We start from the raw sequence: 20,341 nt of genomic DNA on the forward strand, positions 1-20,341 counted from the left end.
CCAGTTCCTTTCTGGCTCCTTCAAGTCAAGCCAAACCTCTCTGATAAAACGAAGGGAGGGGCTTCCCTGGTGGCGCAGTGTTTGAGAGTCCGCCTGCCGATGCAGGGGACACGGGTTCGTGCCCTGGTCCGGGAAGATCCCACATGCTGCGGAGCGGCAAGGCCCGTGAGCCATGGCCGCTGAGCCTGCGCGTCCGGAGCCTGTGCTCCGCAACGGGAGAGGCCACGACAGTGAGAGGCCCACGTACCGCAAAGAAAACAAAAACAAAATTGGCTGCTCCCGCATCTGCTGGCCTCGGTGTGCCCTGCAGCTTTGGCTCTTGCCAGGAATTTCAGCCTGTTGTGCGCTTTTCATTAACAATAAACTTTGGAAACTGGAAAAGCTGCCTCAAGATGCATGGCTCAGCCTCTAAAAATGATAAGAGTGACAGGTCCTGGAGAGGGCAGTGGGTTTTCTAATTTTAAAAACCAGTGGGGTCAGGGCGGAGGAGGAAGAGGGAAAGTACTTCGACAGGGAAATAAACACGGAGCCTCACGCCCCCAAAGAGTCTGATGCATCCTTGAAGGAGGTCAAAGCCACTGGCCCCTTCAGTGACCCTCAGAAGGTGTGGGTCACCGGCTGCACGCAGACCAAAGGGCTGTTTCAGTGACCAGATGTATCCCTTTCCAACCGGCTAGCTTGGTATCAAGGAGATATAAACACAATTCAGTTTGACACAGTTCAATATGTCCAATGTTTTACTAAACAGCCTCCATCAGTAACTCCTTCTGGTCCTACCTCTAAAATAGAGCCTGATCCTGTCCACCTGTCTCACGTCCCCGGCCACCCCCTTCTGAATGATCTCCCCTCTGTTCACTCTTGCCTCTTTGCTGACTGCATTTGGAGGGGGTGCTGGGGAACAGTTCCCAATGCATGTTTCATGGAACACTAGTCCCACAAGACATTCTGGAGGAAAAGAAGGGTTCCATGGTAAAACATAGGTAAAATATTTGGAAAATGCTAATACTTGATCACCCCTTGGAGAACCTAGTTTCTTTAACTCTGAGTTTTGCAGGGCGATTTGGCCACTGCAGTACTCCTACTGAACTAACTGGGAGCCAGTTTGGGAAACAATGGATGAACGAGGCGATAGCCTCACTGTTGCTGGTAGGACTGGTGGGCAGCCGGGCGAGAGAACTGTCCACGGGGCCAGGCCTGGCTCTGAGATCCCATCCCCCAGTCCTCCAGCAGGAAGCAGCTGGAGTCAGGGTCAAGGCCCTGGTTGCAGCCCTACATTTCTAGACTTGGGGCATCAGTGATTCATCCAGGAGGCTATGTGGTATTATACATGAAGCTTCCTGAGCCCTTCCTAATAACAGCAGCATTTACTGAAGGCCTACTATGTGCAGGCACTGTACCCATGGCATTTTGCATGCATTATTTCTTATGGCTTTGGTCCTATGAGTATCTCTGTTCTACAGATGAGAAAGCCTGGGTACAGCAAGGTTAATAACTGCCACGGCCACAAAGCAAGCTCGAGGCCTGGGCCCACGGTCTGATGGCACACTCCACCCTCTTAGCCCCTATACTGCTATCCATATACATCAACCACTCTGAACCTCAGTCTCTTCATCAGTCAAATGAGGCTAACAACTTCCTCACACGGTAATGGGGGATTCAGTGAGCTCATGGGCCTAGCACCCTGAGCACGGTGCCCTGGCCACTGCTCAGTCAATGGGAGCTATTCTCATAATTACTTCATCTGCCTCTTAGGCAGCTCTGGCAAACAAAACCCTATGACTTTCCTCTCCCGGCCGGCATCACTCTTTAAAACATGCTGTGGCTCCGCAGAATCACAGGATTTTCGAGCAGGAAGAACCTTAGAGATCAGCTATTATTTTTCCAGAATAGCCCAGGATTTATAATGTATAACAGCAAGGCCTTGGGAATTCGTCCTGAAGAATGACCGGCTTCCGCACCCCTGGCCCACGACTCCTTGCCCGCGGTGAGGTCCCTATCCGCCAGGTGACAGGAACACTCACAGCCATTCTTCTGGCAAAAAGGGCTGCTTCCCTTGGGTACTTTTACAACTGGTTATTTATAAGCCCAGAAATCTTGTCTGTGTTTTTGTTATTAGTCACTAAGCAAAAGCTTATTTTCCACCAGTTGGGAAGGGTTTCCTTTCTGAAAAATGAAAGCCTGTGTCTCTTGGCCAGACAGTTCTACCCAGAAGCCCGCTGGCTCCAGAATGGTAGGGAAAACTATGGCCCTTGACATGCCAAGCCTACCAGGAAAATTAAACCCCTGAATAGAAACTGAGCTCAACTTGAGTCAGCCCGCAGCGCAGGGGCCAGGTCCATGTGGTGCAGACCCAGGTTTCTAGAAGAGCCACAAAAACTTTACAAAGCACCCATGACGTGCATGGCGCTGGGGATACTGGAAGAAATCTTTACCAGGGTGAGAAGGGGAGGAAAGGTCAGCCCGGCAGAAGGAGCAACATGAGTGAAGGGGGGAACAGGAGCGCCGTAAGCGGGACCCCCAGAGGGGACAGGTGCCAGGGACTAAGACAAGAGAAAGAAGCAACAGACTATGAATGAAACACAGAGGCCTTGAAGGCCCCCAAGGGGCTTGACAGACACGCAACCAAACATCGCCAAGAACAATAAACATATGGAACAAGGGACAGGGTGGCAGCCAGGATCCTGGACCCATGAAAGAGTGCAGGGCTCACATCACCCCAAGAGCCTCCCCAGTCAGTGATCTCTCCTCTCCTGGAAGGCTGATTCATAATCACCGTAGTTAACACTTACTGAGCAACTACTGCATGCCATGGATTGTCACATCCAATACTAACGATCCTATGAGACATTAATATCACCCCTACTTCCTAAATAGAGGACCAGCGCTCAGATCTAGAAACAATGTGGCCAGCGCCCCCCCCCCCACGTCCTCTTCGGTCACTAACCATCTCCCCAAGGATATGTATATAAGCCAATATCATAGATTCGTTTTGGACTTTGAGTTTTCTAAAAATGGAATCATGCAGCATACAGTATATGCTTTCACATCTGGCTTCATTCGTTCAATATTATATTTGTAAGAATAATCCATGCCATTCCACGTAGTCAAAGATCGTCCATCCTCGTTGCTGTAGAGTACTCCAATTTGTGTGTCATGCTAACTTATCCATTCTACTGGTGAGAGACATTTGGGTTGTTTCCAGGTGAGGGTCATTACGAATCATGCTGCTATGAACATTCTTGTGTGTGTCTTTTGATGCTCCTCTGTATGCATGTCTGTTGGGCAGATAACCAGTAAGGATCTGATCCCAAATGTGGCTGACTTGAAAGCTTATATTCTCGCCATGACTCCCCACCACTTTCCTCCATCATAGGTTTACTCTCCTTGCCTAATACTCAGTAAAGATTCTCCTTCATTAAGGAGAACCAACATCACTCCCTTTTCTGACAATGCTTGTTTATCAGCCTATCTGAAGCATTTACCTGAACATTTTGCTATGTGTTAAAGGAGATACAAATGTAGCATAAGACGGTCTTTGTTCTCAAGGAGTTGCTATCTAGTTGTATAAAACTAGTACTTATAAAATAAATCAAATGCTAACCTGTGGGATATAGACTTTAAGTCCCCAGATGAGCAGCGAGAACGATGGGTGAGGCAGCCTGAGTGGGCCTGAGGAGATTCCTAGAGAAAACAGGCGTGGAACTCTCCTTTTGCTTCTACTGTTCCGCAGAAGGGCCTTCTTCCCGGATACCCACTTGAATTATTCTTCTTGTTTTCTGTTTGTTTTCCATTTCAAGGGAGAGTGGGAATTGGCTGCTATATAGTAACAGCTACTTCTCCCAATTAATTCTGAATTTCGTCAGATGTTCAGTTTGACGGTCCAGTTCTGCCTTCTAATTGTCTGGCTTCCACAACCACGCTAATTACCCAACTCCTAACCATTCCCTCCCTTGGGGTTAATAACACAACTTGTATAACTTGAGAAAATGCATACGATAAAAACAGTGGCCTGGCCTGGGAGAGACGCCGATGAGTGAGGAGATCTTGAGATTTCAACCATCCACTGGTCATTTAGAGCCAAATACGAGGCCATGTAGGAAGAAAATGGGCTTGGGGAGGGAGAGGGTGAGAATCAATTAACAGGACGTTCCATGAGAAGCAGGTTATAAAAAATGGAGGCTCTCTTTCTGCTTAACATGGAACCTCAAGAGAGGAAGACTCGTCCGTTGGTTTTAAGTGAAAGGCCAAGAGCCTAGGATGGACCAGTCTGAATTCTCTTCATGCCTTTGCCTTCCATCGACTCCATCTCCTAAATCACTTCCAGGGTGCTGCCACTCGCTCCATGGCAGGGCCTCCTCACATTAGCAGCATTTTTATTCCTTTCCTAAGCCCTCAGATAGAAGCACCGTTCCACTCCTCAGGGTGCTCTCTTATTAAAGTTCAGGAGGATCCTCCCAGAAAGTCATTTTCTTTTTCATTTCAGAAATGGAGTGATCTTTCCTTGGCAAGAACTGTCTGCAGCCTAGTTGGGTCATTTAGTCAATACAAGATTCATACTTTAAGAGTTCCCTCCCCAGAACTAAACTTCAGACACCTCATGGGCTTAGACCTTCATAAAATGGTCCTCTAATCCCTTAAGTCTGAAAGCCCAGGGCAGTGAGAGTGAGAAAATTAACCTAGACTGGCAGCTCTCCCATCATCAGTGAGTTGGTCAGAGTTGACCCAATGTGCTTCCTGGTTTGGACACTGAAAGGCTCTTTAGTTCACTCATTGTCTTTTCTTAAACCAAAACTCTTTCTGGATGTCGGCTGGCATGCCCCGGGAGAACCAGAGTCAAGAAGGCCACCCATTGCCAGCAGTGGACTCCACAGAAGGCAGACGAAATGAAAGAAAGTGTATAAGCTGCCCGAGAAAGAGCAGATGAAAAAGGCTGGCCAAGTACCATTTATTAGTGCCATCTGGGGAGACCAATAGCAAACCCTAGGAGGGCAGGGGACGTGACCAGGATAGAGGGGCTGTGTGGGAGAAGGAATCAGGGCGCCATGTAGGACCAACCATTGGACTCCACCCTCCTCCACAGTGAACTTCTGGAAAAAAGCATGCTCCCCCAATTTGCACAGTGAAGGGACAGAAACCCCACCCTCTGTGAAAACAGCCTTAGTCTCCCTCTCCTGAGAATCCCCACAGGTGGCTCTGTTATATGGTTTCACCCCACCCTTATCACTTAGGGTGGAAAAGACAAACTTGTGGGCATCACACCTCTGGCTCTAGCCACTGCCTGACCCTGAGGTATGGCTCAGGACCATCTTGTCAACCCTAAATTCTAGACTGCTTCGCTGGGCAACAGAGTTCAGAGCTTAAGAGCTTGACTCCCGAAGCCAGGCTACCTGGGTGCAAATCCAGGTCCTGCCATTTACCCATCTGAGTGACCCTGGCAAGTTACTTAACCTTTCTGTTGCCTCAGTTTCTTCATCTGTTAAAATGAAGCTTCTATCCTCCTTGTGAGGATTACCCCAGCATGCAGCAGTCAGCAGACATGTAAGTGTCAGCTGTTATTATCAGGCAGCAAATCTTAGTTTAAGAAAGAAGAACAAACAAAGACATGCCTGGCTCAAATCCAGGATTATTATGGATCTGCATTGGCAGAATCCACACTTGCGATTGCATTTGTGCCCTTGAGGGATGGGAGAGGGGTAGGAGAACAGAGGAAAGAGTGAACTAACACAAAGACATCAAAGGACTCCGCAAGCCTGGTTCTCTTAACTGCGGTCCATTCTTCAGTCCCCAGTGGTGTTCCAAAGCACAGATGTCAATCTTGGAGCCGTACCTACCAGATGAACCCACTGTCAGAAGTCACTGGAGGGGGCGGAGCACAAATTCCCAAATCAAAAAACCCTCAAACTCTGCAAGTTAGAAGTTATAGTTCATCTAGTCCAATCCCCCTTCAATATCCAAATCTCCTCTGTAGGGTATGGTCACTGTAGAGACCCCCCCTTCTACACTCCATGAGCCTTCCTAATTTGCATCCTCGGCAAATTAACAGAGCCATCCCAGTTCATTTCAAAAGACCCTAAGTTACATGGCAATACAGTTCCTTTTTTTTTTTTTTTTTTCTTTAAAAATCAGCTTCAAGTACTAGTGGTGTTATTTGAGGCACTAGAAAATATTGAATTCCAGGAAACCCAAGAGGGCGAGGCAGGACAGCCAGGGAGTAGCATTCGTGTTGGGTTGTTTTATTTCTAATCTCCAGCCTCTAGAAAAATGACTTGGGTGTAATCAAATGAAAACAATGAAAATAATACACTTGAAGGTCAAATAGCTAACTTCATAGGAAACTCATTAGAAACGTGACTGGACAGATTCACAGCCCAAGAGCTTGTTTGTCTGATTATAAGTGAAGAAAACTCTCTGGAGCTGTGTGATTAACGGGTGGGTCCTTCATTTGGATGCAGTCTGAAGAGACTTCATGTGGAACTTGTGAATCTGACAGCAGAGGGAGTGTGTTAAAATGCTCAGCAATTCGCCATGGGTTCAGAAGAGTAAACACAAGCATAATACACCACTTTGCCAAGTTCAACAAACTGTTTCATGGGGCTCTGAGTCCCTGATGAGGGCAGCAACCAAATGGCTGAGGAAGGAAACCCAAGCCCAAAGGTATCGCCCACGGCTCACTGGTGACAGCTGCCAGACACATGTTCTGCTCTGGAATCCACTGATGACAAATGATCGGACCAAGACAAGTTTCTAGAGCAGGGCTCACTTCCTCCTGGTTGGAGGATCAAGCCCATCTTTCTCAGACTGGCCAAATAAATTGAAATCCCTAGGGGTGAGGCCCAGGCATCAGCATTTCTTCTTGCAGATGCCCCATGAGGTTCTAATGTGCATCCAGAGTTCAGAATCACTGAAATGGACAATCTGGCCTCAACCTTCTCTGCTACCACCTCCCAACAGAGGTTTCTATTCCAGCCAGAAAGGACCTCTCAGATCTCTAACTCACATCACATCAAGAATGATCAGTATGGTTTATTGAGTGTGTATCTGGGACCAAGCTTAGCCATTTTATTCATTATCTTAATCCTCACCATCTTATCTATAAAGTAGCTAGCTATTGACCCCATTTTATAGCTAAGGGAACCAAGCCTCAGAGGGGGTAAGTCACTACCCCAAGGTCACACAGTAGCAATTGGCAAAGCAATTGATTAATTCAAATCTAAGCCCATTTGGACAATGCCTACATATTCACCCTGCTAGACCAGTACCTGGCATATAGGTGCTCAATACATCTTCGTAAAATGAATGAATGAATGAATGAATGATTAAGTAAGCAAATGAATAAGAACACGGGGTAGTATCAGTGACCCACAGACCTTGTTAGATCAAATCAGCTGTCCCTTGGCTTCGAAAGAGCCTAAATCAGGATTTGCCTGCTGCCTGAAAACTCTGGATTGAGCCAGAGAAGAAAAATGTTAACCGCTTCCATTGTAGGTATTTCCAAATCACTGACGCTCGCAATGAAGCCCTGCTTTAGTTTCTAACCTACTGAGCAGGGGTTTTTCTAATATGGTGCTTCTCAAACTTGAGTGCATCAGAGTCACCTGGAGGGCTGGTTATCACACAGAACGTCAGGTCCACTTGCAGGGTTTCTGATTCAGTGGGTCTGGGATGGGGGCCCAGGAGATGCTGATGCTTCTGGTCCTGGGTCACCCTCTGAGAATCGTGCTCAAGTGTATTATTCGGCAGTTTATCAGGATCCTGCCATCCTCAAGGGGTTCTCTTCCAGGGGCAGCAAAAGTTTCTCACTCCAGGACCTCTGCTGAGTTCTGTGGAAACAACTTGCACTGGTCTCATTGCCTCTGGTCACAAGTTGCAAGGGAGGAGAAGGCAGGAATGCCCGTCATCAGAGCCTGGATTTTTAAAGCAGTGATTTTCACCAAGAGACAAGAACTAGATCCCCTTCCAGAAAGATCTATCGGAATCTCATAAGGCACAGGTAGCTTAAAAAAGCATATTGTAATGTGTACTTCTAAGAAGCTGGAAGGAGCTTTTAACTGATAGTAAATTCATCCAAAACGTCTCCACAGTAGGAGTTCGGAGAATTTAGTAGAATATGGACTCTTTTACATCTTCTCATGGACAGCAGGTTTAAGGCTCATGGAGCCAGGGCATGAAACTCACATGATTATTAAAAGAAACACATTTGCTTGCTACTGTGTTTCTGAAGTTTGAGAGACTCTCCCAAAGGCAAGAGATCACAGCTGACAAATGCCAAATAGCCATCCTACTTTGTCCCAGAAAGCCAGGCTCACCCTTACCTAAGACAGGGGATGTGATGAAAAGGCTGGCCAGTCTGGCATATCACAATGTAAAAAAGGGCCGAGAGAGAAGATGTAATCTTGCAGGACCAAGAAAAGAGATTTCCAGGAACAAAAAAAAACAAGAGCATAAACGTGAAGGCACGGTCCAATCTCCCCACTCCCCACCTTTTTGCTTTTACATGCTGGACTGCGCTGTTTCCCTGAAGTGTTCTGCAGCAAGATGCTGGGTCGTGGTTTTGCAGACTGAGTCTCCTGGGCTTCCAAAGGGGAAATGGGGGTGAGACAATGTGCCTTTGATGTTTGAACTTGGGTCCTGAAATCAGACCCCCAGGCAAAAACCGTTTTTATCTCTTCCATCCTAGGCAAACCAAGTTGAAAGCTCCGGGGCACTTCCTTTTCAGCTGTTCTTTCCTTATTGTCAATTACCTCCCTGCTGAGAGAATGGAATTCCTTTGACTGAAAACAGGGGTCCATCCCAAGATGGTGCCAGAGATTTCTTTCTTCCTTTTCTCTCTCGATTAGGTTACCCTTATAGCATCACACGCTAGAAGGTGTATGTCTATCCTCTTTTATTTACTTAGCATTAGAAGCCAGTTATGGTTGGTGTGTTTACACAGAGTTGATAAATTTGAGGGTCAATCACCTTCACCTACGTGTCAATAGGAGAGTAACCCCAGGATCTGGTTTGGGAAAGAAACATTTAAAAGGAATTATTTTTGAGATCTGGTGAACAGCAGCACTGATTCAGTGAAGCTGCAGGTTTTATGAGCCTGCAGGTACTGTGAATAATATACAAATAACTTACATTTCCATGAACTGCAGCTTAGGAAACACCTGACCTATGAATTTACTGGACTGGGGACCCAAGCTTCTTCCTAACATGTATGCAGAAATATTCTCTAAAATACCCACCAAGCTGGGATTTAATACTCTCACATATTTAAGACAGTAACCTCTATGAAGGCCAGGAATTATCTGTATCACAGGGTTTAGGACAAGGCTTGCCCCCAATTAGGGGTCGCTGCAGACCACCAAATACCTGGTTAGTATCAGCAGCACAAGCTTCAGAGTGTCGCTAAGTTCAACTCTCAGATCCACCAGTTACTAGTAGTTGGTATAACCTTGGAAAATGCACTTAGCCAACAAGCTGAATTTTCCTTACCATAAAATAGGGATCTTAACAATTCATCTTTCATGGATATAAGGGTTAAATGAGATCATACATACACATATCCTAGCACAGGGTAAACACTCAATAACTCCAAGCTATTATTAGTATTACTTTCAAGTGTTAATTTTAAAATGTTACTTCCTCCCTCAAAACCAGTGGCATCCCCCTACTCCTGGTGTAAAAAATCCATACTCTTTCCTTTAGCCAATGTGGTCAAAATATGGCCCTCTCCAATTTCCTCTCTCCTGCCACCCTATTCAGTCCCTCAGTCTCAGAGGCCCTCTGTCACTTCTCACAATACAAGCTGCTTCCCTTCTCTGAGCATCTGCACATACTGTTCCCTCTGCCTGGAATGCCCAGGTCTTCAAAGGGCTCACTTCTCATTCCATTCAGGTCTCAGCTCAAAAGTCACTTATCTGTTCGCCTGTCTATTCACTAAATTTCAGCTCCATAGCCCAGAGCCTGCCTTGTTCACCTTTGCATTCCTAGTACCTAGAACAGGGCCTGGCACGTAGTGGGCACTTAGTTTTTTTAATGAATGAATTATTCCTCTGGAACTGGTTATTACAATATCACCTGATTGTACAGTCCAAAATGGTGCATTCCCCACATGAAACCCCAGAGGTCCTAAACGTACAGGGTTAGGCGCATCATTGCTTTGTCATGTTGCTGCTATTATTGTTATTGCTACTGCTGCTTTTGCTAGGATGTATGTGTGTGTGTGTGTGTGTGTGTGTGTGTGTCTGTTTTAAATCACAAAGGTCCTTGTTGAAGAAGAAATTGTAAAGTTCACTTAGCTAATGTCCAAACAGCCAATTAGATGCCTGGGCACTGATTTTTCACTCAGAAAATTAACACATGTCTGAACTCAGCTAAGGCTCCTGATTGGCCCATCAAACGACCAATCAGCTTCCAGGGAGAAGGTTTCACTTTGTGAGCTACAGAGGGACCAGGGTATTAACTCACAGACTCAGTTCCCACCAGCATTGCTACCTCTGCACTGCCCCTGCCACACCCCAGGGTTGAAAAGGAGGGAAAAGGCCAGGCTGAGGGGGATGCCTGGGGCACAGTGGTGGGCTGCAGAGCCAGCAAAACAAGACACAAGGTCAGAAATACAGGGCTGAGGCCTGGCAGAGGGAAAAAAAACAAGTGGGGTAAGAAGACCTGTGTGCCAGGGCCACCAACTAGCCAGCGTACCCAGTATTATAAGCTGAATATTCCCAGCCCCACTGCAAAACAACAAACAAACAAAAAACCCTATGTTGAAGTCCTAACACCTAGTTCCTCAGAACGCAATCCTATTTGGAGATAGTCTTTAAAGAAGTAATCAAATTAAAATGAGGTCATTAGGGTGGGCCCTAAGCCAAAATGATTAGTGTCCTTCTAAGAAGGAAAAATTTAGACACAGACACATACAGATGTGAAGACGCAGGGAGAAAATGGCAGTCTACAAGCCAAGGAGAGAGGCCTTAGAAGAAACCAACTCTACTGACACCTTAGTCTTGGACTTTCAAGCCTCCAAATCCAAGAAAAAATAAATTTCTATTGTTTAAGCCACCCAGTCTGTGGTAGCAGCCCTAGCAAACAAACACACCCAGGGAGTCATGAACCTTCCAGAGCCTCAGTTTCCACAACTACGATGCTGTCCAATATGGCAGCCACTAGCCAAATGTGGCCGTTGAGCTACTTGAAATGTGGCTAAAGTGTCTGAGGAGCTGAATTTTTATTTCAATTAATTTTAATATCCATCTGTAGCCAGTGGCTTAGACAACATAGTTACATACTTAATTTCAGAGGATTTACAGACCCCCTGTAGCTCACTCATGACAGGAAATATCCTGTCAATGGCCCAGATTAAGAACTACTTAGGATGATTATGGGGTCTTCATAACAATGACCTTTTTGAGCTTACCAGTATATGTATCATCTCATTTAAACCTACTGACAAACCCTAGGAGGGGGTAGAATTGTTATCCCAATATAGGTGCAGTCATTGAGGCACTGAAAGGCCCACCATCCTGCTCAAAGTCTCAAGTCTGGTGTGAGAACTCAAGCTCTTCCCTGACTCCCTAAAGCCAGTTCTAAGGGTTTTATGAATTGAAGCCCAAGCTCTCACCTGAGGCCTTGGTGAAAGTTATTTCTAGTCACCCAAAGAACTTTAATTCATGCTGATACCCATCTTTAAAGTTACGAGCAAGGGCTTCTCTTCTTGAAGCCTCCAGCAGGGGCTGGACTAAGGCCTTGACCTTGATAATAGGATGTTCTTCCATTGAGGTTCATCTCTGGCCTTCCCTTGGAAGGGGGACAGATTCCTGTTCCCCATTCAGCCTGAAGGATTCCCAAGGTCAAGGAGGGCATGATGCTAGTAAAGAAGAAGGCTTCCTGATGCCAGACTTCTGTGACCACAGACCCGTCTCCCAAATAAAGAACTGGAAACTTCATGCTGGATTAAAACTCTGCTTCCTGGTAAAGAAGCCTCCAGCTCTAGGCTAAGAAATCTCACAGAACTGCACACAGAGCACGTGACCCACACTGGTCCACACTATGCATGATGGCCTTCAGGTTTCCATGGCAACACAAAGAGCAAAAACACTCCACATTTAATAAAATTCACTCTCATCCTGCATTTTGTATCTCAACTCACTTCTCACTTCTGGAAATTCCCCTCAATTACCAGGCATATTCAGATTTGTTTTATCAGCCTGGAATTCTACTTTTGTCAATTCTTCCTCCAAAAACCTCCTTCAAGGCCCAGCTTGGATGCCATATATTTCCATGAAAACTTCTAAGCTTGGGCCTCCTTGGTCCCAGAATATATTGTTTACATATCTACGGCAGGTCCTGGGCAGGGCCTGGGACTCTGCATTTCTAACAATCCCAATTTATGCTGATGCTTCTGGTCCAGGGACTGCAGTTTGAGACTCACTGCAAGAGATGTTTGTGGAATGAATAAGTGACTGAATAAATGCAGATTTCCCCCTTAAAAATCCTATCTCCAAGGGTCCCAAAAATGAGCTTTAGAAAGATCAAGATAAAAGATATTACCAGCATTTACTTCTACATGAGGAGCAAAAATAGAAATAGCAGGGGGAAAAAAGCATAGCAAAACCCAGCAGGGAACCAGAAGAAGGAAAACTGAAATATCAGAAAAACTTTAGGGTCACCGTCTGGTTTCCTCTTAGCCCTTACTGTATAAGTTATGATGAACAGACCAGAAATTAAAAATAGGTTTATTTTTCTGACTCAACCATATATTAAAAAATATTCTACAGAAATGTTTTGACTCAGTAAATCCAAGACTAGGGATTTTTCATAAGAAAATAATCAGTAATGAATGTAAACATGATGTACAAGGAGACTCTTTAAAGCCCTGTTTATAATAACCAGAAATTTAAAACAATTTATATATTTGACAAAAGAAAATAGATCCAATAAATTATGGTATGTCCATAAATGGAACACTATAAAGCCTTTTAAAATGTCCTTATAGTGGAATATTTATTGATATAGGAAGAGATGCATGATATAAAAAATGAAAAAAAATCATGCTAAAACCCAGTATAAACAGTATGATCTAACTCTGGATAAAAACCACATTACAGATATAGAAAAGTAGACTAAAAATATAAATATGTATAAAGAGCCATTCATCAAAAGCAGAGAGCAGAAATTATTTTTAAAATTTTAACAGTTGTATTTCAATCATTTCTGCCATAAACACATGTTGCTTGTGTAATTTTTTAAAGGATATTTTTTTTAAATGACAGACTGGGAAGTTTATACTCTCCATTTCTTCCCATGAGGAACTAAAGAGTTGAAGCATGAGCACCTTTATAAGCTCTTCCCCTCCCTGTCCTTCTATAAACACCAACAACTCGAACTGCATCTGCAAAGTATCTGTCACACCAACAGATCCCTCTTCTTCCTTGGCATTTCTTGGACCTGCTGGAAGTTAATTCCTAACTCAGAAAGGCTAACTTTGAATAACTCATGACACCACCCCTGAAGCATCAGCTCTGGGGAATGACATTTACAATAGATCCACCGTTACTTGGCCACCCAGAAAACTGCCATTTTCCAGAAACCACGGCTGTCTCACATAGTGGTTTTCAATAAGGTGGGTTGCTTAGCAACCACCAAGAAACGGGGAAGACAGAAGGAGTCACCAGCCACAGCTACTTTATCACCAAAGTGCGCTGTGCTACATGTGTCTGGTTGCACTCAAGGTAACCAAATAAGAGATAACACCCAGCTATTTTTGCATCATGAGGAAAAAATACTTGGCTCCTGCCCAGAAGGGCAATTACCTAAAAATCTTGGCAGGCCCCATGGTATGAGAAATGGTAACTGATACGGGGGTGAAAAAAAAATCACTGACCTTCATAAATACTGATGATATGAGGATGGTTGAGGGATGACATGATCTCAATCTCTCGTCTGATGTGAACCATGTCTTGTTCATCCTTAATTTTGTCCTTACGAATGGATTTTATAGCAACCTATAAAGTCAGGAAATGAAATGTTACTCAGAGAACTAAACAGATGCAAATCAGCCATTGGGAGAGTTTGGAAAATAAATACAGATGTTACTTGTTGGCAGAACTGACAATAACCAAAACACAGCTTCGAAATACCCCCGTCACATCTTTCATTTATAGCAAAAACACCCTTCTCCAGACAACAGAAAACATCAGGTTTTAACAGCCTGGGTTTGGGATGGTGGCTTTTTTTTTTTTTTTTTCCCACAAAGCAGAGGGCTGCTTCACGTGGCCAGATTCATTTACTCTAGGAATCCTGATCCTTTGAAAAAAGAAAAAAGGAGAGCTTGGTTTACAGGGTGTCGATGACTAAACATGGAGAGGTGAAATTAGCATCACTCAGCCCCACCATACAGCTGCCGCAGTGATGGATAGAAAAGGCTTTCCTGCGTGGCCTGTCTCAAGGCCAGTTCTGCTCAAACCTTGGGTTTTAAGACTCTGGCTTATGCTATGCTGATGCAATTGCTCAGAAGCCAAATCCTTCCTACATCCTTCCTCTCACTAAGGCACCTTTGACAGCAAGTGATACGACCAAAAGGCCCTGCTTGAGAAAAGTCAGAGTAAAACCAAGGAAGCTAAGCTAGACTCCCTGCCCAGCCCCAGTTGATTCCAAAAGCTCCGTGCCAATGTTGTCTGCAAATCCAAACTGCAGAGAGTTGCCAGGGCCAAGGCGCAGAGCAATTACTCAAAAGAAACACATAAATAAAAGGACATTAAAGGACAATGGGAATCTAATAAGGAAGAAATATGTTTGCCAATGAATTCATCTCTGCTCATAAACAAGTTGGTTGGTAATTTAATCCGCCTTGGCTCTAAGGGGGGCAAAAACTACTTTGGCAGAGGGGGTTAGCCATGGGTAACAAGGAAACCTGCCAATCGATTTGCTGCCAGCTCTGAAAGCCTGCTTAGTTCCCTCCAAACTGGTCCTCTTGTGACCTCGACCCTCACCTTAGCAACCTTTCCTGGATGAAAGGAAGTAAAACCACCCCTCGGATTGCAAAGGCTCTGGAGGAAAAAGTCCTTGTTAGCAGCAGCCCAGGGCCACACCTCGCCTATCACAGGGTCAAGCACGGGCGGCTGCAGCAGGAATGCACTCACACCTGTGATCATCTGCAGTTTCCGACTGGGCACCAGATCCCCGTGCAGCGCTATACACGGAAATGTCTCTAAAATACAACCGGTCCATCTGTGACGCCACAAGACTTAGGAAGCTCTTATTATTCTTGATTTTGCTCTTTGCTGGTTAAATCAACTAGCAGGTCCCCGGATTTCTCCTTTGCAGACCTTTCCCCAGCTGTCATTAAATCAGTATTGGTGTCATTCATTACCTGGCCCTACACTAGTGGGGATCTTGTTCACTGCTTTCTCTCCGGCGCTTAAAACCATGCCTGGCGCGTGGCAGGCCTGAGAAAACACTGAGTGTGGGCAGGGAGGCAGGTACATAGAGAGGGAAGGGGGAAGGAGGGAAGAAGGGCAGGGGGGCAGGGGTTGATGTTATTAGGTGGATGAGAGGCCAGACCAGGGAAGTGATAGTAGAATTGGAGCAAAAACAGAGGGACCACTCCAGTCAAACAGCACCACCAAGACAGGCACGTCAAGAAGGTGACTTAGGATTTCTTTGGCATCCTACTTAACGTGGGCAATTGAGGAATGGGGAAAGCAAACAGGAAACACAGGACGCCCTGCTGTAAACCCAGGGGCAGGTAGCACCCTCCCTAGAGTGTGGATGGACCACGCATCTGGGGAGACAAGGAGGCTTCACAGAGATGAATGAGCTTCCAGCTTCAAGGCCCCCTTTCACCAGGGTGCCAGGCCCCCCAGCTCCCCCAGGCCCTCACGACAGCCCCATTCAGGATGCAGCAAGAAATGCCTGCCTTTGCTTACGTCAAATGTAAAGACACGACTTGAAGGCTTTAATTTATCTGAGCAGGGCCTGCGATCCTGGGAGCTTGCTCTGGAGGAAGCCGACAGTGAACGCACTCAGGCCATGGAGGATGTGGGTGGCTCTTGGACCAACTCCTACATTCCTCCAGGAACTAAAGATGGGCCGAGTGGTGAAACTACCCCTTTGATTATACAGCAGGCTGAACTTGGCCTTGGGGAGGCCCTATTGTCAAATGACAATAGAAGTAAATTCTTTCACCATCCAAGGTCAGGGGAGGGTAGTGACATTCCGGGGGTTGAGAAAATAAGTGGACTTGTCAATCCCCCCAACCATGCAGCGAGAGGCCAACGGTCCCACGGTGTCTTTGCCAGAGGGATGTTTCCAGCCCAGTGTGAAGAGGAAAGTGCCCACATTCTAATCACACCCCGCTCGGCACTGAGGAGACTAAAAGGGCTCCATAAATGTTAATAGCCATGGTGGTTGTCCCTCCACAAAAGCTTCCCTCTTCCGACAATGAATCTTCTATTGCAAGTGTAAAAGAGGGCTCATTCTGCCCCCTATTTCAAAGGCGTGGTGGGAGACAAATGCTAGAAATCACTGAGAACTGTCAAGGCCAGAGGGGAGACATTCAGTTCAACTCCCAAGAGCGGGAGATGACTCACCCAAGGTCATAGATCCAATGAATGGCCAACCACGAAAGCAATAAGGATAGAAATAATAGCGGCATTCACGACACACTTAATATATGGTACAGACACTGTGATAAGTGCTTTACACACCACGGATCTTTACATCCTTATCATTCAAGCTTCAGCTCCGTGGTCCCTTAGGGAGGCCTGCCCTGACCCCTCTACCTGATAAGGACACTCCTGGCCTTATACTCTCCCTACACCTTTCCCACACCGTCTGAAATTATCCTGCTTCTTTGTTTGATGCACATTCAGCCTGAGGCCAAATCCAGCTCCCAGGATGTTTCCATAGGAGCCAGATAGCTAAAAATGGTTGTCACATTTTTGAAGAGTTGTTTAAAAAGGAGAATGAGATCTAAAAATGCAGCTTCTGTAACGTAATGCAGTGCCTCCTTTGTGAAGTTGAAGGATAAACTGAGCCAGCACACGGTGAGGCAGCATGATGGTTAAGGACATGGCCTTGAATCCTGGCTAAAACCACTCACCAGCTGTGTGACCTTGAGCAGGTTGCAAAACCTCTCTGTGCTCCAGTTTCCTCATCTGTCAAGCAGGAAAATACAGGGCCTGCCTCACAGGGCCCTATGAGGATTAAATGGCTTAGAACATGCCTGGCCCAGGATAAGGGCTTAATAAATGTCAGCCACATTTAACCCGGAGGCAATACCCCATAAATTCCTCCTGCTTCCTCGTGGGGCAGCAAGTGAAGGTCTAGGGAATGGAGACCACATTTGTTCCCAAAGTGCAAAACGGGCAGGAGAATCTCTCTCCTGGGTCTTTAAATTGTACCCTCATCAGAAATGTCTGGAAGCTCAGAACAGCTGAGCCCACATGAGCATCCGTGGCTCCTGAGTCTGAGACCAGACAGGAGGACGAACAACTGGAACCCGAAAAGCAACCTCAGGACCATTTCCCCTTTCTCCTTCCAATAGTGGCCAAAGGCTACCAAAGAGATACACAGAAATGCCCGATATTATGGAGCAAACCTCCTCCCCAGTTTTCCTCAATCCTCACCCACATCTACAAAGAAAGACAGAGGTAAGGAAAGGGCCCAGCAGGAAGCGGTTACCAAATGTCTGAAATCATACACCCTCCAAAAAAAAGTCCAGTTGGTTCCTGCAGGCGCTGGGGAGATTTCACTCTGCCTTCAAAATGATTGAAGCTGGGAACTCAGGTGTTTAAGCCCAATGCACAGCCCAGCCCCTTTGCTAAGTGTTCCCAAGTCTAGACATCACCGTGTGCCTTATAAATGAGGCCACCCTATCGTTCAATGATTAAACCTTATGGCTGTGGACCTGCAAATTCTGCCCTGCGGTGCCTGACTGTTTAAGAGGCAAAAAGCCCGGCCAATGCTGATCCCTTGCTAAATATAACAGCCTTCTCTTCTGCAGTGGTTGTTTTTCCTTTTTTGAATAATCACCCAAAACTACCTGCTCTGCAGCCTGCTGGGCTTCCTTTTCCACCGTGGCCGTTGTGAATGTTAAGAGCTCGGGGATCTAGGCAGGGCTACGGGGAGCAGAGCAGTATGATGAAAGCTCAGGCTTTTGCTGGCTGGATGACCTCAGGCAAACCTGAACCTCACAGGTCTCAGTTTCCTCATCTGTAAAATGGGGTCAGCAAGTCCTAACTCTTGGGGCTGTTGTAAGGAGGAGAAGTAAGTACAGTGCCTGGCCCTCAGGTGTTCACTGAATGGCAGTGACTATAACGAGGCCTGTCAGAACGACACAGTGATACAGGGTCTTGGGCCACGTTTAAAGGGGTGACAAGCCCACAGCACATCATCACATGGGCCTCTCCCCTCCCCATTCCTCCCACACACATCCTCCCCTTCCCCACATTTGTACTGAGGCAAGAACAGGTTAAATTTAATATCCAGCCTGCATGCCTACACAGAGCAGGGCAGCCAGCCATCTTCCCGGGCTGCTTTGGGGAGTGGAGAAAATTCCGGGCAGACTGTGTGTATTTGAGGCTCCAACCAAAAGAATCACTACCCTCTTCCCTCCACAGCCACCTCCCACGGTGCTCATGGATTGACATCTGTCAGCTTAAGGGAGGCTGTTCCAGAACAGTGCCTCTCAAAGGGGTCCTGGACATCTGGTCAAAATGAAGATTCTGAATCCACAGGTCTAAGGTGGGGCCTGGGATTCTGGGGTTCCAGCAAACTCCCAGGTGATGCACCAGTGCTGTCAGCCCAGGGACCACACTTTGAGTAGCAAGATCTTAGTGCTTTGTCTTTGGCCTAACAGATCAACATTTTTAAAGCAACGGCAATATTCTTAATAATAACAGTAACTAATATCTAGTATGTGTTAACCATGTGCCAGTGGACTTTATCTCATTTAGTCCTAACTACAACCCCATCGTACAGGGGCACCTAGGCACCGAGGAGATAAACATTGCCCAAAGTCACACTGCCTGGAAGAGATGGAGCGAGGACTTGAACCCAGGCAGGCTGAGCCCAGAGGCTGCTGATTCTCGAGGCTGTGGAAAAAGCTGGGATGGACAGCAAACATGGCAGGTGACAGAATCTCTCAAAGGATCCCAAACAGTCCCCAAAGCCCAGTGTGATGGGCCCCCTCCAAGCAGATGAAGTTTTTTACAGGGTCCCATGTGAGGTCCTGGGAGGTCAGGAGTCGGGGACTGAGCAGCAGGGAAGAAACAGGGCCATAAAACACGGCGTTAGCATCACTTAGTGAGAACAAGTTTGAGTTCTAATCCCGGCAACAGGAGCTGGCAGCTTCCCTGCCATTCACAGGTGTGATCTAACACCCGGCCACGTTCCACGGCTCCACGGGAGCTGCAAGGCACTGAGTCAGAGGCAGCTCAGGGGACCTTTTCTTACCAAGAGGCCCAGAGGCCATCTGCAGTGGGAATGAATGGTTAGCCAAGTCAAGTTGGAGGCCAGCGTAGGGCGTTCCTGCTCTGGCCTGGTTGATGGCCCGAGTTCAAGGCAAAGGCACAGCTCCGCATGGGCCCCACGGGTCCAAAGCTCCCCAGGATCACCAAACGGCTTTCACTTAGAAAGGCTGTGCCCGGCCATCACCACGGTGACACCAGCCAGGAGGCCACCTTGCAGCCAAGGCCCGTGATTAATTAAATGCCCCCCAGCTCTTTGTGAGGAGTCTGGCCAACTCAGGACAACACTCTAGCAAGTTGCCGTGATGCAACGTTCAGCCCCATGGAAACCCAAGGCAGCTCCACCGTGGGCCTCTTCCTCTCTGGCCTGTTGATTCATGTCAATGTGTGGATGTTTCTTCAGACAGAAGCAGGTTGGAAGCCAAGAGTTGTATCAGCAGGCTCTGAGGAGAGGCGTCCTGACGCCAGGGAGCACAGCATATAGAAGAAAGACCTTTTTCTTCAAAGAACATTATCCTACCATTCGCCACCACCAGCCTTTTAACCTTCTAAGAGGTTCTGAACATATAATCCTGTGTAAATCAGCTCTCAATCCTCGATTTCCCAAAACTCCCCATAAGAGATGGTGTTTCCTCAGATGACCCTGATTTTTTTTTTCTCCTGCCATGAAAAATGTGTTCTATCTCCAGAATTGAAACAGCAAAGCAGATTTTTATTTGACCGGGCCAGGGCCCACTTCGGAGGTCCTCAGAAGGGCCTGGGAGGTTTCTATCTACAGATACAGTCATCCCTTGTTCTGGACCTGCCCCCTTCAAGGGCTGAGCGAAGAATGTCTTTATTGCATGTGTCGATGCCACAAGGGAAGTGGAATTAATGACTAAGAAACTGCA

The 20,341-nt window shown here is 46.5% G+C and overlaps 1 protein-coding gene across 3 annotated transcripts in view; it reads right to left on the reverse strand.

Moving 5' to 3' along the window:
* Positions 1 to 20,341, reverse strand: part of NUAK1 (NUAK family kinase 1) — a 68,707-nt gene that overhangs the window by 24,959 nt on the left and 23,407 nt on the right. For all 3 annotated transcript variants that reach the window (XM_060025529.1, XM_060025530.1, XM_060025531.1), the window contains one exon: positions 13,865 to 13,985. In XM_060025529.1, coding sequence (XP_059881512.1) covers positions 13,865 to 13,985 — 121 coding nt within the window. The remainder of the gene's footprint in view (positions 1 to 13,864; positions 13,986 to 20,341) is intronic.

Source organism: Delphinus delphis, chromosome 11 (assembly GCF_949987515.2).
Source record: "Delphinus delphis chromosome 11, mDelDel1.2, whole genome shotgun sequence".
Taxonomy (NCBI): Eukaryota; Metazoa; Chordata; class Mammalia; order Artiodactyla; family Delphinidae; genus Delphinus; species Delphinus delphis.